Here is a 26,225-nt window from a genome sequence, read left to right as displayed (position 1 = left end):
GATCCAGACATGAACACTGAGTTGCTGGTCCAGTGCCATGCCTGCCTGCTGCCATGATGGCGACAGACTACTATTCCTTTTGGAACTCTTAAGTCCCAAACAAACCCTTCTGTAAGCTGCCTTGGTCACTCACTGTGCTTTATCAAGCAATAGAAAGCTAACTTCTCTGCTTGGGATTCGGTGGGTCTACAGCATCACGACCCAAAGGGTTCAGGCTTAAGTAGAGAAGCCCAGTGGTGCTGGGCCTCTGCCCACAGAGTCTCAGCTTCCAGCAGTGTTAAAGTTTCCTATTTTATTTTGTCATTCTCAGTCTAGCTCAAAAGATCCACTGTGACCTTGGTCCCAGGTGTGGGATGTGGGGCTAATTCAATCCACAGCCCCAGCTAGCGGCCCAGATATCTCCTACCATGTATGGACACAGGATAATAAGATATTAGTAATGTTGAATAAGCAGGGTAAATGATGACAGATAGATCAGCACTTTAGGAGAGAAACCTGGCTTAGATTACCTGGGGACTGGGCTAATGACATGTCTTCTCGCTGGTACCGAAGCTCATTCAGGTCCCCAATGAGAATCTTGCGGGCATCTCGTTCAGTAAGGTAGCGCAAGTACTCCTCAGCCAAGCTCTTCCTTAGTTTATTCACCTAGGGGTGGGGAAAGTAGAGGGGCTATGGCTGCATACTCAGTGATCCTGGGGATCTTTGCTGGTAGCTAGTCACTACAGGGGCGTGACAAATAGTCCCTTCAGCTTGGGGAAAGGAAAGTGATCATCCCTGAGATCCTGATGTCAGTGCTTCAGCGCACGGAGAGTTTGCTGGCACCTGGAGCCACACTGGAGTCTAGACTGAGCACTGCAACAGGGCAGAGTAAAGATGCTCCATTCCAGGCATAAGGGTAGATTGGGTTAGGAGTTGCCTCAGTACTCATGAACACACGCAGGCTACAAGTAGAGCAGAAACATCAGGACTTTGTCAGTATTACACCTCCATTCACCTCACTCTGCAGTGATATCTTCTCTTCATTCTTTTTATCAATGAGTTTAAGCAAATTCATCTTCTCTTTCTTGAGCATGGAGATTTCGTACCTCTCCTCAGCCCTCATTGCCAGGATTCTCTCATTGCAGTCCTCATTCATAGTGACAATCTTGGCCTTCAGGGGCTCCAGAGACCGAATTTTCTCCCTTTGGTAAGCTAAGCAAAGACAGGTGGGCCAGGAAAAAAAAAAAAAAAAAGAGGTATGGACGACACTGGGGACATCATTGATATTTCAAAAGACTCAGTGTCATTCCCACTATGTTCTCTGCTTCCTAATTGTGGATCCAGACATGAACACTGAGTTGCTGGTCCAGTGCCATGCCTGCCTTTAATCTCAGCACTCAGGAGGCAGAGGCAGAGGTAGGTGGATTTCTGAATTTAAGGCTAGCCTGGTCAGCAAAGCAAGTTCAAGGACTACATACCCTGTCTCAAAAATAAAACCAAAAAGACAAGGAAAAAAGTCATTTGGGGTGGCCACAGAGAACAGCCAGGAGTCTCAGATCCTAAGGTCATTGGTGTACATGGGTGTTTTGCCTTTAATGCATGTTTGTGCCTGGGGCCTGCAGAGACCATAAGAGGAGGTGAAGTGGAGTTAGATAATTGTTTACTAACGTGGATGCTGCGATTTGAACCTCTGGATGGACAGCCAGTACTCCTAAGCCATCTTTCCAGCACTTCCACACACTTGCTGTTAAAGTAAGGCAGCAACTGGGGATAGAGCTCCATTGTAGAGGGCTTGCTCATGTGTGAGAGACTAGGTTCAGTCTCCAGCCATGCAAAAGGAAAAACAAACCAGGGGCTGAGTAATGTTGAGGGTCAGGGTCTCTTCCATGGAGAGGTGTAGGAACCCATGCTGCTAGGCCTTCAGTTCTTTAGCTGCAGCCTGCTTAGCACGTTCTGAGTCGGTGAGGCAGCCAGCCTCCTTACTGCCCAGAATTCCTTCTGTTTACTACCGATTGTCTCACCATCCTTCTAAAGGATAAAAGGGGTTGAGGCATGCAAAACATGACCTGAAAGATCAGTCAGTAGTAGAGAATCAGAAAGTCAGATTATGTTATTCTCTTCATTCCAGAAAGGAGCTTCAGTCTTACCCAGCATCACCTCATACGCATTCTTGATGGAGGATAACAAGGGCTTGTATGTCTTGAAATCTTCTATGAAGAACTCAAAGATCTCCCTGTAAGGCTAGCATAAAAAAGGAACCTTTCATTTCCTGGCCAATAACCTCCACCTCTGTTGAACTCAAAAAACTATTTCCATAAGATACTGCCAGTAACCTATGTCTGGCCAGGCACCACCCAAGTCTTAGGACCACAGAGCTGAGAGGAAGGACAGGTTTGAGACCTTGCCAGCTGTGAGGCTTAGCAACCCACCACTGTGGGCCAGATATATGCCATTCTGCCCAAGTGGACTCTGCCCAGGCAGTCAACTTCTTGCCTACCACATCCTGTATCCCTTAGCCTCTCACCTGCGGTGCCTCTCTATATCCAAGACCTGTGGAAACAGGACATTGAAGAGTCTAGTTTCATGTTCTGAACTTAAGAGTGGAAGAGAGAATTCTTTCCAACTCAGATTCAGAACGATTGTAGGTATGTGTGTGTGTGCTGTGGATCACAGAGGTCTACATTAGGTATCTTTGGTTACTCTCCACCCATTTTCTTGAGATAAGGCCACTTAGTAAACCTGAAGTTTACCAATTGGCAAGGCCAGCTGGCCAGCAAGCTCCATGGATCTGCCTGTGTCTTACCCCCAGACCCCCAGCACTAGAGTTACCGATGCTGCTGGGCCTGGCTTTTTAATTAGGTGTGGCCACTCCAGACACAGGCCCTCACACTTGTACAGTAGGCTTTTCAGCAACTGAGCTATCTTCAGCCCTCACAGAAGCACTTGGATGTGAAGGGAGACTCTCAATCTGCAAACACAGAATGCTTTCAGAGGCGGCATTACCCACTAGAATGAGCAGAGGCTTAGGAACCAGCCTTGAGTTGGAATCCCAGCTCTGCCACTTCCTTCAAGCTTCTGCTTGTAAGAGAGTGCCCAGAGCCTGGAACTCGGGTCAGCGCTAGGTAACTGCTTCAGTCACGTCTACATCAGAACTGAGACTCATTGTTACTGAGCTCCGCTCTCATGTGTACCAGAGGCTGGACTACATCTAGACAGGCAACTCTCTCTGTCTCTGGGCTAGTCCCTCAAGTTTCTAGTTGGTGCCACCAGACCAGAGGCTCTGACATAGGACTTTCCTCTTTTCAAGGAGGACTAGTCACGAACGAGATGGGGGGCCACTTCCCAGTAAAGGTCTATTATTCAGTTCAGATACACAAGGCTTCTTAACACCCTTGACATGTTTGGCCTGTGGCTCTGACCTGCAGCCTCAGCTCTTCTGAAGAGTCCGTGCCCAGGTCTAGCAGGAGGAGCTCCTTGCGCAGGTGGTTCTCGAGTTGCTCCAGGTACCTGGGCTTGGCAATGTTGGGGGGCTGCTGCTGCCAGCTACTGTGGAGGACAGTGGGCTGAGATGCCACTAGCACCATGGGCCCTTGCACTCTTGGTCTTGGGCCACAGACTCCACTAAGCTCTATGTCCTGGGCCAATATCGAATCTAGACCAGCCCCCACCCCCAACCAGGCTGGCCCTGGCTTACTTGGTTCGCTTCCGGCACTCATCTGAACAGGGCTTTCGTTTATGTAGAATTGTCTGGCCACTGGTGTACGTTGGCCATGGGGACAGGTGGCCGCCCATGGACAGCTGCATAGGCTTGAGGGAGGGAAAGCTGGGGTTACTTCGGCAAAATGACTTACCCCTCCCTTTTTTGGTATTGTTCAATTGAGGCTTGAACCCCAAACCACCTCACACGTTAGCTCAGTGCTGTACGACTGAGCTGTATCCACAGCCTCTTCCCTTTCTAATATTCTTTTGCATCCTTCCACCCACAACCACACACAATCTTGCTATATATAGCCCATGCTAGCCTTACACTGAGACCTTGCCTCCAGCTCCTGTATGCTGGGATCAAAGGTATACCCAGCTATACAAACATTATTAATATGGTCCGTAATTAAGACTGTGTCCTTTGGTTCTAGATGGTTAGGATTAAATCTCACATCTTTCTTATTAGCAGAGTGGCCACAGGTTTACCTCTCTGAGCCTCAGACTCTTCATTGGTAACACAGGGATAATCACTGGAATGACCATTCTAATGCACTGAGATGAGGATGTCAGAGAAAACAGTGTGTAGTTTATACACTCTAGTGCCTGCAAGGAACCCAGTAAGTGTGAGTTACACTCTTCTGTATAATCAGAGAGTATCGAATGCCTGCACTATGACAAGCAAAGGTGAATACTGAAGAGCCACAATGGCTGCCTTTTGGCATGTGTAACTAGAGATGAAAGGAGGTTAAGTCCAGGCTAATGCCTAGATAGACAAGACAGACAGACAGGGCTACAGAGATGCAACAAATGGAGTCTGGAAGGGGATTGGGTTGCATCCCTTGGAGGAGGGGGAAGTAGGTGAGGGTCCCCTGGTAAATGGGATCTCATTTTGAACCATTTGCAGATGCATGTGGTAGAAAATAGTATGTATGGGCTTATTTTTTAAATCTTTTCATTAAATACAGCATACAAAAATACAATTAGCTGGGTGGTGGTAGAACATGCCTTTAATTCTAGCACTTAGGATGCAAAGGTAGGGGATTTCTGTGAGTTTAAGGCTGGCCTAGTCTACAGAGGGAGTTCTGGGCCAGCCAGTATTACACAAACAAACTCTTGTCTTAAAAAAAAAAAAAGATTTATTTATTATTATACAGTATTCTGCCTACATATGTGTCTGCATGCCAGAAGAGGGCACCAGATCTCATTACAGATGGTTGTGAGCCACGATGTGGCTGACTAGGAATAGAACTCAGGACCTTTGGAAGAACAGCCAGTGCTCTTAACCTCTGAGCCATCTCTCCAGCCCGAAAATTCTTGTCTTAAAAAACAAAACAAAAAAGAAAGAAAGAAAAATATAATTTGACCCAGTGATTCCTTTTTCTAGGATTTTATAGTTTGGTCCTTCATTTGTTCATCAGCATTTTGAGGTCCATGGCATATGCCAATCCCTGTTGGGTTCTAGAGACACAGGAAAGCGGGGTATGATGGGAGTAGGGTGACAAGTGAGCTGATAATCACAAGTCCACATGAAGTGATTGGAGCCCATGAAGGCCATAGAAGGGAAAGAAGCCCTGGCTGGGCTGAGTTGGGGGAGGTTGGTCACCCCACAGTAAGGGGTGATCTGTAACAGTTCAAATGAGAGCATGAGAGAAGCTAGTCACTTGGAGGGAGTGTGTGGTGAGGAGGGTACGAAGACTGTTTGGATAGCACCAACAGCTCAAGGATATGGCAGAAGCTTTTCAGTTATGACTACAGAGCTGATATCTAGGGTGCCCACAGCTCCTGTCAAGGAGGCAAGGAGTCCAGGCAGCTAGTGCAGAGGGAGACAAATATTGTTACACACAGGGTGATGTCAAATGTATACTTTGAGCTGTAGAAAGATGTAAAACTCCTAAGTATCTAAAAACAGAAAACTGTTATACAGCCATGGAATATTTACAAAGAGGCTTAGTGTAAGTTTATCCTCCAGGAGATAGTAAGTTCTAGAGCAGCCTGTATCCTTATTCAAAAACAAAACAAACAAACAAACAAACAAATTCTAGACCACACTGGTATACATATCCAGTTCCAAGACAACCAGGACTACACAGAGACCAACCTCAAAAAAAAAAAAAAAAAAAAAAAAAAAAAAAAAAAATCTGGTGACTCATGCACGTAATTCCTGCACTCTATGATCAAAAGTTTGAGGCCAGCCTGGAACATAGGAAGATCCTGACTCAAAATAAATAAACAAACCATATGGGCTGGCACATACCTGTAATCTGAGCACTTGAAGGCTGGAGGCTGGAGGCTCTGAGTTCAAGGTGATCCTTAGTTTCACAGAGTTGAAGCCAGCTTGGGCTATATGAGACCATATTAAAATTTTTTTTTAAAAACTAAAAGAGGAAACGTTCAGGCTGGGTGTGTGTGGGAATAAACAAACAAGTTTTTAAGTGTGGTGACGCAACTGTAATCCTAGCTCTGGGAAGCCAGTCTGGGCCACGCAGCGTCTATCTCAAACTTTTTACATAGTTGATGGGAATGGCATGTAAGCCCAGCACTCCACTAAGGAAGTGAAGACAGAAAGATCATGCCTTTGAGGCTACTGTGTCAAGCTGTCTCAAAACAACAAAAGTGCAAAAAAAAAAATTCCAGGAGACACCTGGGCTCAATCTTGATGAGTTTGGAAAGTGTTTCAGATTTTCAAATGGAGGGTAAATGTGCTCTCTCTGCGTTTTCAGCTGAAGAAAACGTAGGCACCTTACTTTGATTTGCGCAGGCAAATGAAAACTCCATTAAACTGGTAAAAGTAGCTGCTTCTCTTTGGGGATTTTAGCTGCTGGTGAAGACTTCAGTCCAAAGGTTGGACTGAACCTTTGCAGTGTTCCGTGGCATTCCCGGCTCTTTGCTTCCCCTGCAGGTAAAAACCGGGAGATGCCCCACTTCCAGGAGATGGCGGGAGGCACAGGTCCCCTGGTGGTTGGTGACAGTACCACAGGGGGGAAAAGCAAAAGCGCCAGGACTGCAGGTCTATACTGAGTTAGGCATCTGGCACCTGGCTGAAGCTGGAATCGAATTGGAGGTTGCCTTACAGGAATGTGGCTGTACTTGTTCTCCACAGAGTTCGTTGCTCACTTTTCTTCCTTAGACTGGGGCCTGGTCTTGGCAGTTCCCAGCTTTATAAAGTATGTGGCTTAAATATTTTCAAATCCTTCCTGAGCAATACGTTCACACGATGAAAGCACCACACCACCCACACAGCGTTCCCTTGTCAAACTTAGAGCTCTAAGTTTGCTTATCTATAATGTAAATACATATTAATTTGTTTGCTTCATGTGTATAAGAATTTTGCCAGTATGTAAATACACTATGCTTAGAGTCTGCAGAGGTCAAAGAGGGTATCAGCTCCTCAGGAACTGGAGTTAAAGTGTCAGGAACAGAACCCTGGTCTTCTGACATATTTGAGATTTGAAAAATGGCTATTTGTTGTCTGAATTATAACAACCCCGTATCAAATCAGCAAAAGCTCCAAAGTGGGATGAGGCAAGCTCAGTGGCAATTTCATAGAACCTGTTTGATCCAAGACACTGAAAAAATCCAAAACAAAACTAAAATACTTAATAAGGTAAATAAGGCAGTGTTCCTTTTGTGGGGTGGGGAGGTGGGAGGGGGAGATAACAGATCTTTCTATGTAGCCCAGGTTGGCCTTGAACTTGAAAGATTCATGTTGTAGCCTCTTAAGTGCTGAGATTACAAATGTGTGCCATCATACTTAGTTGACCACATTAATTTTTATACAAATACTTTTTTTAAAAGGGTCTCTCTATGTAGGCCACGTTGGCCTAGAGCTTATCCTGTAGCTCAGGCTGGGTTTTAAACGTACAGTAGTTTTCCTCAGGTTTTCCAGTGCCGGTGTTACAAGTGTGAGCCACGGTCCTTGGTCTATACAAAAATCTTAAAGAATAGAAACGAGGAACTCAGAACCAAAACACAAGCGAGAAACACCATGTACCCTGCCTTCACATGCTTGTTCATAAATGTTTATGGAACTCAAGTGCTGTATTAGACCTTGGGCTGTAAAGACAAAAGGTATAGTTACAGCATTAAAGGACCTTTGGCAGGAGCTTGTGTCTAGTACATGGCAGGCTGCTGAAGAAATGAAGTCTATTCCAGATTGTTGAGTGGCAAAGTGAAAGGTGCTGAAGGAAGGGGTTAAGATTTTGTTTTGTTTTGTTTGTCAACACAGGATTTCTCTGTGTAGCTTTTGCTGTCCTGGATCTCACTCTGTAGACCAGGCTGGCCTTGAACCCACAGAGATCCACCTGCCTCTGCCTCCCAAGTGCTGGGATTAAAGGTATGTGCCATCTGCACCCAGCATCAACTAAGTCTTTTACCTAGGACAGCCTGGGTTAGCTTTCAGATAGGACTGAGGAGCTAGCATCCTCCTCCCCTTCCACCCTCACAGAAGTCTGTAAGTCAGACTTCTCTGATTGAGAAGAAGCTAGTTTGTTGGTTATGTTTTTGGTTGCAGGCAGAAGACAGGTTGTAGAGGGTGACATGTGGGCTTCCAAAAGAGCATTACTAACCAGTGTCTTTCGCTTCTGAGAAAGCTTGCGATTCTCAGTGTCTTTGTTTTCCACCATCCCTCCTGAAGATTGTGTTCTGCATAGAAAAGAAGCTGTGGTAAGTGCCACACCCCACAGTGGGGAGAGCCCTCCAATCCTTCCCAGAACATGGTTCTTCCTTCTTTTTCCTCCTCCTCCTCCTTTTTGAGGGAGGGTTTCTCTGGGTAGCCATGGCTGTCCAGGAATTCACTCTATAGACCGGACTGACCTTGAAATTGGAGATCTGCCTGCCTCTGCCTCCCAAGTACTGGGATTAAAAGCATGCACTACCATGCTTGGCTTTTCCTCCCTTCCTTTTAAAACTATGTGTATGTGTGTATCTGTGTGTGAATCTGGGCATGTGTGAATACAGGTTGCAGGTACAATCCAGAAGAGGAAATCATTTAATGGGTGATAAAGTCCAAGGGCCTGACATTCGGAGTTTCAAAAGGACCAGCTTTGAGCAAATCATTTAACCTCCTTTAGCCTAGTTTTCTCTTAAAGAAATAAACAATTCTTTTTTTTAAAAAGATTTTGTTTATTTATTTAATGTACATGAGTGTTCCATTTGTGTGTGAAAAGGGCAGTATAGATGGTTGTGAGCCACCATGTGGTTGCTGGGAATTGAACTCAGGACCTCTGAAAAAGCAGATACTGTTCTTAAACGCTGAGCCATCTCTCCAGCCCCTAATAAACAATTCTTATAAAGAATGAGATAGCCATCAGGAGATGGTGGCCCATGACTTTAATCCTAGCACTCAGGAGGCAGAGGCAAGAGGATCTCTATGAGTTCAAGGCCAGCCTGGTCTACAGAGTGAGTTCCAGGACAGCCAGGGCCACACAGAGAAACTCTGTCTCATAAAACAAAACAAAACAAAACAAAACACAGGGCTGGAGTGATGGCTCAGTGGTTAAGAGCACTGCCTACTCTTCCAAAGGATCAGAGTTCAATTCCTAGCACCCACATGGAAGCTCACAACTGTCTGTAACTCCAGTTCCAGGTGTTCTGACCAGGTGTTCTCATACCAATGCACATAAAATAAAATTAAATAAATTAAAAAACCCAAAAAACAACAAAAGTGAAGTAAGCAAAATACTATAGACTGAAGTAAGTTGTAAAAATATTAATTATGATATCAATGGGAGGAAAGTGGATCCTGAAGAGAGCTCAAACTTGAAATTTAAGCCTCTTACTAGGAAGCAGGCTTGTTCAAGGTAGACAGGTTTGCAGAGAGCAACAGAGAGGGCTACATATGGCCATGTTGGCCCAAGTGGAACAAACAGAAGAGTTAAGGAAGTGATCTGTGGGATAAGGGTATGCTGCTAAATAGACCTGTGTGTTCATTGTCATTGCTAGCTAGTGACCCTAAGTATCTTACTGAACCTCAGTTCCTTTGCTCATAAAAAAGTGAGACTAGTGCCAGGCTGTTTTGGAACATACCTTTAATACCAGCACTTAGGAGTCAGAGATAGGCATATCTCTGTGAGTTTGTGGCCAGCATGCTCATACTCATACATAGTGAGTTCCAGGCCAATCAGGGATACAAAGTGAAATGTTGTCTCAAAATAAACGAACTAGAGGAACCGGGCATATACCTCAGTGGTAAAGTTCTTGCCTAATATGTTAGGGTTAATTCAGGGTTAATCTCCAATACTGGTTTTGTTGTTGTTGTTTTTAAAAAATATATATTGGAGAGCAACAGCTTTACTTGCTCATTGGGTTAAATTAATACCCTTTTCTCAAGATCAATCACTATCCCCAATTCTGTTTTTAAAAATTTATTCATTTATGTACTTAATGATTCTCACTATGTATCCTGGGCCACCCTGAAACTCATGACAGAGATCAGGCTGGCCTGGTATCGATCTTCCTCCCTTTGCTTCCTGAGCTCTGGAATTACCAGCATAAATCACAATGCCTGGCTTTTTGTTGTTGTTGTTGTTGTTGGTACTTTTAAGTTTTGAGATAAGGTCATATTATGTAATTCAGTATGCTCTTGAACTTGTGAGGCTACTGTCTCAGTGTCCTGAGTCATGAAATTACAGGCATGTATTACAATGCCTGGTCAAAATTCTGTTCTCGATCATACTGTAACCACCATGAAAGGGAAAGGAATTAGGAAAAGCATGTAGATCTCTAGAAATCAGGATAAACTGCCAAATGGAAAAGGTAAGTAGGTTATAGCTGTTGTTAGCTTTAGACATAAAAGTCAGACCAAAATGAAAACCAGGAACACCTGGCAGAGACGCATCCAAAAAGGGTTCTTATTGTTTTGTTTATTTTCAATTTCTAACTACTTTTCTTATTTAAAGTGTTATTTTATTATTTAATGTGTATGAGTGTTTCCACAGGAGGCTAGAAGAGGACACTGGATCCCTTGGAACTGAAGTTAGAGGGTTGTGAGCTATGGTGTGGGTGCTGGGAATCTCACCCAGGCCTTCTGGAAGAGTAGCCACCCAGTGCCCTTAACCACTGAGTCATCTCTCTAGACTCTTAACATTTATAATTTTGCTTTTAGTATTTTTAATGCCAGAGGTGTCAGATTCCCTTGTAGCTAGAATTACAGGTAGCTGTAAGCCACCTGATGTGAATGCTGAGGGTCAAGTTCAGGTCCTCTACAGTCCCCTCCTGCCCCTAACTTGTCCTTCTTTTTTCTTTCTCTCTGTCTTTGTTTGTATATGTATATACAGTGCATGTGCCACAGTGCACAGGGGAAATCAGAGGACTTGTCCCTCTCCAAAGTGGGACCTGGTGATCAGATTCAGGTAATCAGGCAATCCTTAACCTGCTGAATCATCTCTCAGAATTCTTTTTTTCCTCCTTTTTCTTTTTTCTTTCTTTCTTTTTTGGTTTTTGTTTTTCAAGACAGGGTTTCTCTGTGTAGCCTTGGCTGTCCTGGACCTGCTTTGTAGATCAGGCTGGCCTCGAACTCACAGAGATCTGCCTGCCTCTGCCTCCCAGAGTGCTGGGGTTACAGGCATGCACCACCACGCCCGGCTCTAATTGTTATCTTTTAAAAAGATTTATTTTATTTCAATTTTGTATTTTTAAGATTTATTAAAGATTTATTTTCCATATATTAGTGCTCTATCTGCACACACCTGCATGCCAGAAGAGGGCAGCAGATCCCAGTATAAATGGTTGTCAGCCACCACGTGATTGTTGGGACTCCAAACTCAGGACCTCTGGAAGAGCAGCAGACAGTCCTCTTAACCACTAAGCCATCTCTCCAGCTCCAGCCCTCATTTTTTAAGAATGACTTAATACCAACCCTCAAGGAAGAATGGAAAATACTAACATTTATATCTCAGTAGGCGTGAAAAACTCAGTTTTATAACTGACTGCAGGCAATGGTTTCTCAAGAGTGTTTCCTGATATTGAGTGACCTTCACAGAGAGCCCACTAAAGTAGCATGCAGGGATATGAGAACAAAAGGAGAAAAGCCCACAGGAGAAAAGACATTCTCTAAGAAAAGATAAAACTCAAAGATCTCTTTTATCAGATTTTGCTTATATTCTACAGTGCTAAGCTCTAGTCTGTCCATTATGTTGTCCCTCTCTGAGGTCTGGAGGAGGAAACCCATACTACATCTCTATAAGGGAAACAGTGTGTCACTACATGGAGCTGGAAGAGAATGATGCCATATTGCCATCAAATTCAGCCCATCAAATTACACTGTGCTTCCTTCCTAAGGAATGAAGATTGAATCTGTTTTATATCCTCTGTATTGCTGGGGATCAGTCCAGGACCTGGCACATTCTAGCTACAGCCCCAGCCCTACTACATAGTTGTTCATAGATAGTAAGTTTGCTAGTTATGTCTTTGTTGGATAACGGCTCTCTTTTTTCAGCCTGCTGCCTGCTTCTTGTAGACTAAATTTATTTTTAAGCTCTAGAGAGAATCATAGAATTGGCATTTCCTGTTATTGGGAACTTCTGCAGGCTTCTTCGTGTTGTTATCATTAGCATTATTATTTTGAGACAGTCTCTCCACATAGCCCTGGCTGTCCTGGAACTCACTATGTAGATCAGGCTGGCCTTGAACTCATAGACATTAGACTCCTTCTGCCACCCCAGTGCTAAGGTTAAAAATATAAGCCACCATGCCCGGCCTTTGTAGCCTTTTTCTATTTTTTTTCTTTCTCTCTCTCTCTCCTTGCCTCTCTTCTCTCTTTCTCTCTGTCTTTCGCCTTCCCTCCCTTCCTCTCTTTCTTTTTTCTTTTTGAGACAGGGTTTCTCTGTGTATCCTTGGCTGTCCTGGAACTAGCTCTGTATACCAGGCTGGCCTCGAATTCACAAAGTTCCTCTACCGCTGCTTCTGTCTCCCAAGTGGAGTGCTGGGATTAAAGGCGTACGCCACTACAGCCTGGCTTTTGTAGCCTTTTCCTATCAAGGCAACAGACCCTGAGAGATTAAAGTTGAGATGAAGTCGCCTCCCTTGCCTCTCCTCCACTACTGGAAATGAGCAAAAGGCGGGAAACAACCTTCATTAGACACTGAATGCTTATATACAGGACTTTACATATGATAAGGCGCTTCGCTTTTCAGCGTTTAACTAAGATCATGCATCTAATGATAAAGTACGCCTGCACTTTATCTTACTGGACTGCCGTGTCTGCCCCGATTCTCTAACAACTGTTTCTGTATCACTGATTCTGTGGCGCTGGAGTCCTAGCCCAAAGAACAGAGACCAACAGATGGTGCAGCGGTCGTGCCATTTTCCTCTCTGGAAGTACTCAAGTTCTCCCCGCTTTCAACCCGGCCAGGTGCTACCTTGACTTGGAGAAATTGTGGTTATTCGGCTGTACGTCGGCCATGACTGGAACTGAAGCAAGCTAGCGCCGTTGATAGTGTACAGTCTGTTGCTATGGAGACCAGCTCCCATCGGCCTCTGCGGCGAGGGCGGGGTCACGGCTGCACCACGCCCCTAGCCCCCGTCTTCACAAGAACTCTGGTCAAGTAGTAAAGGTAGTCTCGGACCGGGGGGTGCTGTGGTGTTCTGAGAACCAGTCAGTATAGCAAATTTAATATTAGCTACAGAACTGAGGCAGGAGAATAAACTGAGACCATGGACAAGGGAGGTGCGCTTCGAAGCCTGGCCACTCGGCCAGCCGGGAATGGTAGTTTTTAGTGGTTCGGCGTCTCCGTTGTACGGGCTTGTAGGTGAGCAGTAGTGTACTACATCTTCCAAAGTTCTTCAGAAGCCCGCGTTGGCCGGCTTCTAGAGCGCTCTGCATTGTGGGATATGTAGTCTAAGATCTAGTGAAGCATAGTAGTGTCCAAAGAAAAGTTGCCCGCACTCGGACTCAGTTTCCCTGCGGCTCCGGGATGCTCACGGGCCATTGGCTGAGAAAGGCAGATCTGGTTGCACTCCTCCCCGCCCCCAGTGACACAATAGCAGCTCCCTCCAAGATGGCGGCGGCGACGGCAGACCCGGGAGCGGGGAATCCGCAGGCTGGGGACTCCTCCGGTGGGGACGCCGGGGGTGGGCTACCTTCACCGGGGGAACAGGAACTGAGTCGGCGCTTGCAGCGCTTGTACCCTGCGGTTAATCAGCACGAGACGCCGCTGCCGCGCTCCTGGAGCCCCAAGGACAAGTACAACTACATCGGCCTCTCCCAGGGAAACCTTCGCGTCCACTACAAAGGTATCGGCGGGTCTGGCCGCTGGGAGACAAGTCCAGAGCGTTTGCCGAGAAGCTGTGCCCATTTTGTCCCTTTCTTTGGCTGGATTCTCTGAGTTGGGCCTTACCCCACGGAACACCCAGAGGTAGAGGGGTTGTCCAGGCCGGGGTTTACCTGCTTTCTTTGCTCTGTTCTGAAACATCCGACTTCAAGAAAACTACAGTAAATTTACAAAACCCGTGTTGGACAGGACCTTCCACTTCCACTTTAGGGCCTCCCTACTGTCCTGAGCTGGCTCCAACTTCAGCTAGGCCCTTTACCACGGTTTAGTTTCAGTAATGCTTGCAAAAAGAGGTGGTAGCAATGCCACAGGAGGTGCATGGGCTGCCTGTCTGCCAGTCATCCCGGACTGGGCTTGTGTGCTAAAGTTGTTGGTAGTGGTGACTTCCATTTCTGCCACTTCCTTCCCCTGGCTCCGGGCCGGGCTGTTTGGATTCTGGAGAGACAGACAACAGTATTCAGTGTCGCACACACACCTCATATTGCTTGAATATACCCTTGTTTTGTTGTGGTGGAGGACAGTGTCTTGGTCAGGACTGATGGTCTGGGGTGGGGTTGATCTAAAAGTGGGAGGCTAATGTGTTTACTCAGTTGTCTTATTATTCCTTGGACAGTACAAGAACTTCCTCTGGCCAAGGAGGGTTGAAGTTACCGTGGTGTAGAGAAAGAGGAGGATTTGTCATTTGCATTTTTTGGTGTTGACATTCCTTCCTTGCCTTCTTATATCAGGTCATGGTAAAAATCACAAAGATGCAGCCTCTGTGCGTGCCACCCACCCCATTCCAGCCGCCTGTGGTATTTACTATTTTGAAGTGAAGATTGTCAGCAAAGGAAGAGATGGGTAAGCCCTTCAATACTGTCCCTTTACCTCCTCAACACAGATCTGGTGTTCCCTGTTGTCAGAGTTTGAAGTTCCTGACTGGTATTAGTGACTGACATTAGCCTGCTGATCCACTCGGATCTGGGCTACCTCTTCTCTGGTTTGGTCTAAATAGTGGACCTTGATAGCAGTAGGCACATTTAGATAGAGCAGAGGGCACTTTTTTTTTTTTTTAAGTATTGTAATTGATAGTCACAGATCAGGGTTATAAGTAACAGGTTTACATTAAGAATTCAGAGGGCAAATGGGGTTTCCCCTGCTATCATGTGGTGTTTGTGACTTCCCTCCTTTCAAAGTTGAGGTTCCTTTTATGGCATTTAGTCATGTAGGGGCCTCAGTAAGCTTCAAAGGGACAGTAGAGTCTGTACAGCATTCATCAAAGCTGTGGTGGCCACTGTCATCTGGATAAACAGCGTACACATGGTCACAGTCAGGTGACCTTGCTGCTCATAAACTTGTTTTTCAGTCCAGGGACTTGAACACCAGTTGGACCAGCTTTAGGAAGGTCTTATTAAAGTCAGCATTAGGGAGACTCCCTGTTTCAGGGTGATCGAAGCAGACACAAGGCGTGAGAGGGGACATTTCCCCTTGTTGTCTTCCTTATTCTCCTAGTCTCCCCTTTCCAGTTACTGTAACAAAATAGGTGTTCAAGCTATGAGATAACTGTAACTATCTTAGGACAATTTTTTTCTTTTTGTTGTTTTGCTTTTTTGAGACAGGGTTTCTCTGTATAGCCCTGTCTGACCTGGAACTTGCTCTATAGACCAGGCTGGTCTCAAACTCAGATACCCGCCTCTGCCTCCCTAGTGCTGGGATTAAAGGCATGTGCCACCACTGCTTCCCCGCCCCCATCTCCACCTGGCCGAGGGGCAAGCTTTCTTAATTAGACCTCAGGTTTGTTATGGGAAATTTACAAAGCCTGCCAGTAGACTTGAGTGTGTGTTTTTGAGCATTTAACAATTGTCTTACTTATGTTGTATGTAAAATGTCAGATTTAGAAGCTGGGCTAGGACTGAGGATGAGTACTGGGGAGGCAGAGGCTGGCAGATCTCTGTGAGTTGGAGACCAGCCTGGTCTACTTAGTTCCTGGACAGCCAGGACTATTTCGTCAGACCCTGTCTGAAAACAAAACAAAAAACAAAACAGAGTCAGAGTCTGGGGCAGGACTGTTGGAATCAGAACCTTGCCTGTTCCCTCATGACTTTGTGATTTCCAGGCCTTGGAGGATCCTGTGGGCTTGGGTAGATCTTGGGGTTTGAGTCTCTTCGTCATCACTCTGGGGAGTTTAGTCAGCATCTAAACTGCCTTTAACCTTAAAATTTAGTAACTTTAGAATTTTAATCATGGGAAGCTGTTGCGTCTTTAACTTTCATTCCTATCTGCTTCATTTGCAGATAGGAAACTTACACTTGTTGGAAGACCTAAAACTTTAATATTTGTTTCCACCATCTGATAAAACACATTTTCTGTGTTTAAAGGTCAGTGAAAATGACCTCTAAAAACAAACACCTCAAAAATAGTTACAGTGTTGAGGAAGATGCTGGTGCTGGAATCTGATGTTGCCAAGGAGACTGAGGGGTGTATTTCTTAAACTTGTAGGGAGGAGAATGGATCTTTTCTCTGTAGCCCTTTTTGATAGATAAAGGCTGAGCTAGTGAGAGACAAGAACAACTTTTCAGAAGGGGAGTATTTAAACTTAGAATTCCTTCAGCTGGCTTTTTAGATTTCATTGGCTCTTACAGAAGAAAACTCTGTGTTAGACTGTATGACTATGGTGTTGTCTACAAGTCTAAAAACAGTTAAAGCCAGGCGTGGTGGCACACCTTTAATCCCAGCATTTGGGAGGCTGAGGCAGGTGGATCTTTGAGTTTGAAGCTGGTCTACATGGCAAGTTCCAGACCAACCAGGGCCACAGAATGAGAGCCTGTCTCTCTCCTTTTAAATTTTATTTCATCTGCATTGGTGTCAGATCTCATGGAACTGGAGTTACAGACAGTTGTGCACTGTGGGTGCTGGGAATCGAAACTGGGCCTTCTGAAAGGGCAGTCAGTGTTTTTGATTTTTCAAGACAGGGTCTCTGTGTAGGTTTGGCTGTCCTGGAACTCCCTCTGAAGACCAGGCTGGCCTCACTCACAGAGGCAGCCAGTGCTCTGAACTGCTGAGCCAGCTCTTCAGTCTGAGACCCTGTCTTAACAAAACAAAACAAAGAGTATCTTTCTTTGGCTTCTTTTTCCAGCATTTTTTCTCCTCTCTTTAAATAACAAAGTTTCATGTATCTCAAGCTGATTTATAACTTCTTATGTGGCCAAAGATGACCTAGAAGTCATGATCCTCCAGCCTTCACCTTCCCAATGCTGGGATTACAGACACATGCTACCCCACCTGATTTGGAGGGAGCTGTGAATCATACAGACTAGGCAGGTACTCTGTCAGCTGAATTACATCCCTGTGCCATATTCTCAGTTTTTTACACATGTTGAATATAGTTGTTGAATTGATCTGGAAGGCTCAATTTTATAAAGGTCATGTGTATTTGTAGTGGCTTGCTTCAGTAGACAGACAGCTAAAGCATTAAGATGGGAGGGGTATATGACTCCCCATGGCTACTTTCTGGCTTCTTGTAGCTGAAATTTAACCAGTTATTAGAATGAGCCACATAGTATAGTTTTTCTTTTTTTGGTTTTTCTGAGACAGGTTTTCTCTGTGTAGCCTTGGCTGTCCTGGACTTGTTTTGTAGACCATGCTGACTTTGAACTTACAGTGATCCTCCTGCCTCTGCCTTCCTGAGTACTGGAATTAAAGGTGTATGCCACCATGCCCTGATTGTTTTTGTTTTTTCAAGACAGGGTTTATTTTTGTAGCCCTGGCCGACCTGGAACTTACTCTGTAGACTAGGCTGTCCTTGAACTCAGAGATCCACCTGCTTCTGTCTCTCAAGTGCTGCTGGGATTAAAGGCATGAACCACCATGCCTCCTCAGGTTTGTTTTTTGGGGAGGCTAACAGAAGTTGTTGAACAGGCAGACATTAACTCTTTCCCATCAAACAAGTGGAGATATATTTCTGACCCAGGTCTCATTGATGGCCCAAGCACTAATTGTAGCTATTGGATTTGTAGGCTTGCTGTGTTGTCTCATTTGAGCCTTGTAGCATCTCAAGAAAATGACTGGAGCAAATGACGATAGACTTGTTTTGTGGGTGAGTCCTTGAGATGTTTGGTGCCCTGCCCTGGCTGCAGGGCTTAAGATATGCAATAGAATAACCTAACCTGTCAGATGTCCTTGCCTGATCCCAGATGTCTGAGCAGCTGCTGACTTTTCCCATTATGACTGCTATTGCATTCCTTCTCTGGTTTAGTGTACAGGAACATCCTGTTGGATTCGTACAGGATCGAAATGTCAGTGGACAGGACTAACAGGTGTTTAGTGCTAACAGGCTAGAAGAGGACATGCCTTGTGCTGTGCTTGACTTGTTTTTCCATTGAATCTGTAAACCTGTTTTTCTCTTGAGTTATATGTTCCTAAGGTATTTATTTACTGTTTATTTTTATGTACATTGGTGTTTGACTGCGTGTATGCCTATGTGAGAGTGTTGGATCCCCTGGAACAGGAGTAACAGATAATTGTGACTTGTCATGTGGGTGGTGGGAATTGAACCTGGGTCTTCTGGAAGAGCAGTCAGTGCTCTTAACCATTGAGCCATCTCTTTTGCCTCCCAAATTAATTTTTTGTTGTCATGGGTCATCAGAAGTACCTTTTTTTTTATGTTGCTTTATGGAAAATTGCAAGCCAGTCTTGTTTGGTTTTATAGAAAGTTTTAAGTGAGTTTATGTTTTTATTTTTAGTTACATGCATATGTGTGTATCTGTGTTTGGGTATGTGCTTGTGAGAGCGTATGATGACAAATCTCCTGGGCCTGGAATTACAGGAGTTGTAACCTGCCTGAGATGGGTGCTGGGAACCACACTTGGGTCCTCTGGAAAAGCAGCCATGCTTTTAGCACTGAGCTCTTTCTCCAGCCCCTCAAAGAAAAGTTTTATGGTTTGCTTTGGGTGGTGATTCTTTTGAGACAGTTTTGCTTGTAGCTTAGCTAGCTTCAAACGAGTGGCAGTCTTGCTGCCTATGCCTCCCAAGTGCCAAATAATCCCAAATGCCATATAGAATGTTGGTTTTTGTTTGTTTGTTTTGTTTGTCATCCTGATTATACCAGATACAAGAGAGCAGAAGCAAAGACAGCGACAGTCAGCCTTGTCCTCAGGGAGCCTGTGGGCTGCTCAGTAGAGAGGGGTCCTGGGAGGAGCTCTACATAAGAGGCAAAGCTTAGGCACTGCAGTGAAGGAGAAATAGGAGCATCAGGAGGCACCATCTGTGAACCATTGAGTCTTTTGGTTAATCAGCTTCATGCCAGGGTCCTGAGCTTTCGGGCTCTTTGGAATGATCTAAGAGCTTAGCATGGACTGATTGGCTTTAGTTGATTTTTGCCAAGTCATCAGAGCCTTGAATGTTGAGAGCAGGTCTGATAGGTTGAAGAGATGTCTCAAGCCCTGCCAGGGCTGCCCCTAAGAGATAAGGGGCATCTGGATTGATCTCTCCAGAAAGCTAAGTAGCCTCTGACATTGAGGATCCCTGATGGAGAGCAACTTCCTCAGGCAGACTTTATGGACCTGTGGGTGTCCCCAGCTCTCAGTGATGACACATGGAGGGTGTGGCTGTCCTGGCTGACAGATGCTTTAGTGTGACCCTCAAAATAGACTGTAACATCATCTCAGTGGCGGAGGCCTCCTGACATGTGATGGGTGGTTCTACCCAAGAACAGCAAACTTAGGCCAGAGCACTAGGTGGTGTAGGGAGCGGTGGTGGAGGTCTCTTCAGTTAGGGCTCTGAATAGGGATCCTTGGTCACAGCCAAGCACCTCTCACTTGCTTGGTCACATAGCAGTATACCCACCCATTCGTGCCACACACCAGGATGAACATTGATGGTTTTGTGCTAGGTCTGGGCTCCAGGAGTGCAGACACAAGGCCTGTCTAGAGATGAGAAGAGACACTCCTGCATGTGACTTCACAGGGGCATAGAAATTGTCAGCCCATGGTATGGACCCTATCTGGGTTGGCCCAGGGCTTAGATTTCCTTCTCCACCTGTGAGTTTAGGGGACACTTCCCAGAAGAGATGATGAAAAGTGGAAAGAGCAACTGGAATGCTCAAGATGAACAAAGTAAGAAGCAGATGCTTTGGGCAGAAGACACATAAAAAGATGTGTAGGCTCTCCTGGGCATGGTGGCTCATGCTTATAATCCTAGCACTCATGTAGCAGAGGCAGGAAGAGCAAAACCTTGAACCCAGATTGGCCTCAAGGAAAGCCTGGGGCTACACAGGGAGACCATGTTTGTTTGGAAAAATTTGGGCCCTGGGCAGAGTAAGGAGGGTCAAGTGGAAAACCCCTTGTGTATTCGTGGTCAAGGATTTCGGACTTTGTTTTGAGGGCAGTTGCATGTACAGACTCTGGCGAGGGCAGATGACACTGCCAGTCTGATCCACCAGGCCTCTGCTCAGAGTCTTGTCCATGTGGGTCAGTGGCTGTAGGTCCTTCACCCAGAGCATGGTTTTCTCAGAGCATGGTCCTTTCTCTTCCTCAGAGGTAGAATGACTCTCCACTTACGCTGTCATTGCCCCAATGGTTTGGTTTTGCCAGCTCCTCCTTGAAAGACAGTACCATCCTATGTTTTATGCTCAGGCATTTCCGTCTCATGAGTTAGGGTAACCCAAAGTGATTTTCCATGGAGGCTGAGCATTTGTTAAGGTCTTACCTGTCACCTTCTTGGTCCTCTCATTCAGGATCCCCTTCCCCTTTTGGTCTCTGTGAATGATTGCTGTTGAAGCTCTGTGCTTCTCTGGACAGTCTTAACCCTGTCTGCCCTGAGGAGTAGGTGCTGTCCTTGCTCAAACCAAGTAGGTGCCAGCATTGGAGTCAGTTTTCTCTGACTGCCCGATAGCTGGTAGAGTTACAAGTGGCCTCTTAGCTGTAGGCTGCATCTTTCCTCAAGTACCGAACACTGCTGTTTCTGGAGCTAAGGAATACTTGGGCTCTGGAACCTTGTGGGGTGATGCATGGCTCACCTGTGTTGAGGGTGAAAACTAGCTTGAGCGTCTTGGGAAGTAGCTCTGTAGAGGGAGCTGGACTCCACTCTTCTGACTTGTTACACGTTGCCACCTATATCCAAGTGTGAATTCAGAATGAAGAGTAAAGATACTTTTTTTTTTTTAATTAAAAAATTATTTTCTTGTGTGAGGGGTTATCCATGCGCCTTGATACACATGTGGGTTCAGAGGACAACCTATAAGAGTTGGTCCTGTTTTTTTATTTCTGCTGAGTGGGCCCTGGGACTGAATTTAGGTCTTCAGCCCTGGCAGCTATCTTCTTTGCACACTGAGCCCTCTTATGGTACCATGGGTAGTGGTGTTAGTGATTGTTCTTTTTCCTTTTTTTGGAGACAAGGTCTTACTCTGTAGCTTTGGCTGGTCTGGACCAAGCTATGTAGACCAGGCTGACCTCAAACTCATAGAGACCCACCTGCTTCAGCCTCCAGAATGCAGGAATTAAAGGCACATGGCATCATACCCTGGCTCCAAGTTAAGTCTTATTTAGTCAAAGGTCAGCCTCTAGGGAAATTCTTAGACTGTCTCCCTTTTACTTCTTCATTCTCTGGAATGCTTGATTTATTTCTGTAGTGGGTCAGTTCAAAGGGAAAAATACCAGTTAGAAAGAAAGCCAGGGTTTGTCAGGCTGAGCGAAGAGTGTGAATTTAGCAGACCACTGGAAAATAGAGTCTGGAGAGGATCTGTGCCTGGTCAGGGATCGAGTTGGAAAAAAGAAAAAAGACCTGAGACAAGATAGCTGACTTCAGTGCAAGGATGTCTCTCTGCCCCTCAGAATCCATATAAGATGTCTTTATCACTCCAAGATTAACAATGTTTTTGTGGTGACCAAGATGTGAAGTCATGCTGACTTGCAAAAAGGACTGGAGGTTTTGATGAGAGAACAGTGACTAGCCCTTCTTTACCAAGATGTCAGAACTCTATAGGGATTTGGGAGGGGGCCAAAAAAGTTCTTCCTACCCCTCTCCTGCTTCTCTTCATGTCTTAGAAGATATCTTAAGATTTCAGCAAACTTTAGGTCAGTGTGCTGGTTAGTTTTATGTCAACTTGACACAAGCCATAATCATCAGAGAGGAGGCAGCCTCAGCTGAGGAAATATCTCCATGAGATCAGGCCTACCTGTAGGGCATTTTCTTAAATAGTGATTGATGGGGAAGGGTCCAGCCCTTTGTGGTAATATCACCCCTAGGGTGCTGGTCTTGAGGAAGCAGGCTGATAAAGCCAAAATCAGCACTCCTCTATGGCCTTTGTAAAGTCAGTTCCTGCCTCCAGGTTCCTGCCCTGTTTTGAGTTCTGTCCTGACTTTCTTTAGTGATTTAGGAGGATAAGCCAAATAAAAAACTTTCCTTCCCAAGTTGCTTTGGTCATGGTGTTTCATCACAGCAGTGATAACCCTAATTAGTCAGGAATGACAAACGTCAGGGCCCAAATACACCTTTACACCATGAGCTTCTAAGGCAAATATTGATAACAGCATTTATTCTAGTCCAGACAGAGCCAGAAGAGAAGATTCTCTTCTCAGTTCACAGTATACCAGGCAGTTGAAAATTTTTTTTGTTACAATTTTAATATGAAATCTACCAGCCCTCTGGGCAGAGATGATTAAAAGATGAGAAGTAGACAGCAGAGCCTGGAACTTGCTACATAGGCCAAGCTGGCCTTGAACTCACAGAGATCCTCTTTTTTTTTTCTGCCTCTCAAGTGCCGTGATTAAAGGTTGGCTGACCTCGAACTCACAGAGACCTGCCTGCCTCTGCCTTCTTAGTGCTAGGATTAAAGGCGTCTGCCACCACATCTTGCTAAAAATAAATGTACAATTTTATTATTTATTTATTTATATGTGTATATGGCATCTGTGTATGTATATGTCTGTGGGTTGCCCTCAGAGTCCAGAAGAGGGAGTTGGGTTTCCTGGAGCTAGAATTACAGGTGTTTGTTGTTAGTATTATTTAAAAATGATGCTACGCACACAACAGGTATTATATGAAAGAGTTATTGGATGGAGATGGAGAGATAGAGAGGGAAAGGAAAGAGAGAGACATGGTTGGGGCCCCCCCAGGAAAAAAAGTGAGGTGGATAGAGCGAGAGAGAAGAGTAAGCAAGGAGGTAAGAGAGACAAAGTGGCAAGTTGGTCCTTTTATAGCTTGTGCGTGCACAGCTGAACTGCACCTGCCACATACCTGGTGGGTGACACATGATGACATCATAGGTTACTAGGCAACCCAGAAACAGGCTGCCTATATGCTAACAGTTGTGAGTTTCCTTTGATAGGTGCTGGGAACTGAACCCAGGTCCTTTGGAAGAAAAGCAAGTGCTCTTAACTAATGAGCCATCTCTCAAGCCTCTAAAAACAAATTTTAAAAACTGGGTGTGGTGCTCATGTTACTCCACAATCTGAAGACTGCTGTGCATGAGAGGCCATCGGAGGCTACAGAGTGAGACGGTGTTTGAAACACCCAAACAAGCAAAGTAGTGTTTTTTATTTTCTAGTGCTAGGGATCTAACCCTGGCCCTTGTGTATGCTAGGCTCTTCCACTGGTACCCGCACACGCGCATGTGTGTATAATGTGGATATATCATTATAACTATTATTTATTATGTGTGTTGTGCCAGTCTATGTATATGTGTGTGGGTATCTGTGGAGGATAGAGAAGAGTGCCAGATACCCTGGAGCTGGAAGGTTTTTTGTTTGTTTGTTTTTTGAGACAGGGTTTCTCTGTGTAGCCCTGGCTGTCCTGGACTCACTCTGTAGACCAGGCTGGCCTTGGACTCAGAGATCCGCCTGCCTCTGCCTCCCTGAGTGCTGGGATCACAGTCGTGTGTTACGGTGCCCAGCTTCTGGGGCTGGAGTTACATGGGCGCTGGGAATGTCATGTAAGTCCTCTGGAAGAGTAGTTCGCAGTTAAGTATGAGTCCTTTAGAAGAGCAGCCAGCTGTCTTTCCAGCCTTTGTTTCTGAGGCAGGGTTTCGTGTATTCTAGATCTTGAAAAGTCACTATATAAAGCTGGGCTGTGGCGGCACACAACTTTGGATTGGGAGGCAGAGGCAGTCAGAGCTCTCTGAGTTCGAGGCCAGCCTGGTCTACAAAGCAAGTCCAGGACACCCAGGGCTATGCCAAGAAACTCTGTCTCAAAAAAACAAAACAGCAAGCAAACAAAAACAACAAAAAAGAAAGTTAGTGCACAGCTGAGCACTAACAAAGATCAGCTTACTTCTGGAGCACACCAGGTGTGCCGTCACATCTCTACATCTGGATTACGTGGTGCTGAGGGCTGAACTCAGGCCTGTGCTGCATGCTAGACAAGCTCTGTCAGCTGAACTACAGCCCTTTACCTATACTCTGTCTGCCTGTCTGTCTTTTTTGTTTGTATGTTTGTTTTTTGAGACAGGGTTTCTCTGTGTAACCTAGGCTGTCCTGGAACTTTATCTGTAGACAAGGCTGGACTCAACTCAGAAATCTACCTGCCTCTGCCTCTCCATTGCTGGTATTAAAGGTGTGCACCACTATGCCTGGCAAAACTTTATTTGAAGATAGAGTCTAACTAAGTTGCCTAGAATGCCTTTGAAGTTATAGTACAGGCCAGCCTTAAACTTGAGCCACCTTCCTCTAGGATTGTTTTTCCCTGAGTAGTACTGGATCCTGCCATGCCTGTCCTCTAAGTGAGCAGCTGCATGGCTTCCTGGCAATGAGCTGTGGTTGTTGGAGGAACAAAATGCACATAGTGGCTGATGCCATGATGGTCTCTGGTTTTAAGTGGGCTCATCAGACTATGAAATAAAACTCCCAGTGACAAATATTAGTTTGCGGGCTGGAGAGATGGCTCAGAGGTTAAGAGCGCTGGCTGTTCTTCCAGAGGTCCTGAGTTCAATTCCCAGTAAACCACGTGAGGGCTCTTACCCATCTATAATGAGATCTGATGCCCTCTTCTGGCATGCAGGTGTACATGCAGGCAGAACATTGTATACATAATAAATAAATATTTAACAAACAAAAAAACCCCAAATATTAGTTCACATTTCAGACCTAAATGTCAGTTGGTATTTTGCCTGAAAGGTCTTCCAGGGATCATTTTGTAGTCACTTTCCTAGAGTCTTCTCTGTTATTGAGGCTGTTGGTTTCTTTTATCTGGGGCAAGTTCTGAGAGGAACAAGATTGCCAGTCTGATGAGCTATGGCTGAAGTGTTAGATATCAAGATGAAACTGCCAGGTGAGATCCCTGGAGTTCCTTGCAGATCTAGGCCTTTTCTTTTTTTCTTCCTTTTTTTTTGCTTTTTCAAGATAGGGTTTTTCTGTGTAGCTCAGCTGCTTTAACTCATACTGTAGACCTGGCTGGCCTTAAACTTAGTAATCACTGCCTCCTCTAGAATCAAAGGTGTGTACCACCAACCTGACCCTTTTGTGTTTTTTTTTTTTGTTTGTTTGTTTTTAATAAAGCAGAGAAGGTGGGTTTACAGTTTCCTATAGCTACCCAGGGCTATCTCTGCCTTTAGGTGCAGGTCTTTTGTTTCTTCTCCTTCCCTGCCCCCCTCTTTTACATTACTTCTTACCAGAGCTCTTCCATTGATTGAACTTTAAAGTCTTGAAGTCCTTTAGCTAAATACATTGGTTCCTGTACCTTATGCAGTCATTATCTAAGGTGCCCATGGATTTGGTGACCCATAAGATCCACCTTCCCTCTGAGAAGAAATTGAGAGCCAGTGAGAAGAGCTGGATATGTGTTCTTCACTGTTCTCATTTGCTCTCTGCAAGCAGAGAGGGGCTTCTTATTTCTGGCCCTGACAAGGCCAGAGGATAGACTACTCGATGTTTTCCATTGAGCTCTGTGCCAGCCAGGGCCCTTACTTGTCTTATCGGGAAAAGCCACCTGAAGCTCATGCTATCTGGTTTAGCTATAAGGGTGTGACTCTGTGCTAAAAGACCTTCAGCATGAAATATGCGATTTATACAATTTATTTCCCTTCCTCCTTTCCCCCCCCTGCCCGCTTCCTCCCTCCCTTCTTTCCTTCCCCTTTTTCTTCCCTTCCCCTTTCCTTCCCCTCCCCTCTCCCCTTCCCTTTCTCTCCCTTTCTCTTCCCCCTTTCCTTTTCCTTTCCTCTTCCCTTTTCCCTTTTCCCTTTTCCCTTCCCTTCCCTTCCCTACCCTTCCCTTCCCTTCCCTTCCCTTCCTTCCCCATTCCTGTCTTTGACAGAGTTTCTCTGTGTAGTCCTGGGTATCCTAGAGATTGATCTTTAGACTAGGAGGG

The 26,225-nt window shown here is 45.3% G+C and overlaps 2 protein-coding genes across 2 annotated transcripts in view; one reads left to right on the top strand and one right to left on the bottom strand.

Moving 5' to 3' along the window:
* Positions 1-13,081, bottom strand: part of Tsnaxip1 (translin associated factor X interacting protein 1) — a 16,163-nt gene extending 3,082 nt beyond the window's left edge. Inside the window, exons 1-7 of the mRNA XM_055621325.1 lie at positions 13,038-13,081; positions 8,247-8,322; positions 3,674-3,786; positions 3,399-3,525; positions 2,127-2,220; positions 995-1,191; positions 510-645 (exon numbers count right to left, since the gene is read on the bottom strand). Coding sequence (XP_055477300.1) covers positions 510-645; positions 995-1,191; positions 2,127-2,220; positions 3,399-3,525; positions 3,674-3,786; positions 8,247-8,322; positions 13,038-13,081 — 787 coding nt within the window. The remainder of the gene's footprint in view (positions 1-509; positions 646-994; positions 1,192-2,126; positions 2,221-3,398; positions 3,526-3,673; positions 3,787-8,246; positions 8,323-13,037) is intronic.
* A 556-nt stretch (positions 13,082-13,637) lies between these two features.
* The window catches only part of Ranbp10 (RAN binding protein 10), a 62,390-nt gene continuing 49,802 nt past the window's right edge, over positions 13,638-26,225 (top strand). Inside the window, exons 1-2 of the mRNA XM_055620959.1 lie at positions 13,638-13,911; positions 14,678-14,789. Of these exons, the coding sequence (XP_055476934.1) occupies positions 13,677-13,911; positions 14,678-14,789 (347 nt within the window). The 5' untranslated portion in view covers positions 13,638-13,676. The remainder of the gene's footprint in view (positions 13,912-14,677; positions 14,790-26,225) is intronic.

This window comes from Psammomys obesus, unplaced genomic scaffold (genome assembly GCF_907164565.1).
Source record: "Psammomys obesus unplaced genomic scaffold, mPsaObe1.curated_primary_1811, whole genome shotgun sequence".
Taxonomy (NCBI): Eukaryota; Metazoa; Chordata; class Mammalia; order Rodentia; family Muridae; genus Psammomys; species Psammomys obesus.
The sequence above is the reverse complement of the archived record's forward strand: the minus strand, read 5'-3'. Positions and strand labels throughout refer to the sequence as shown.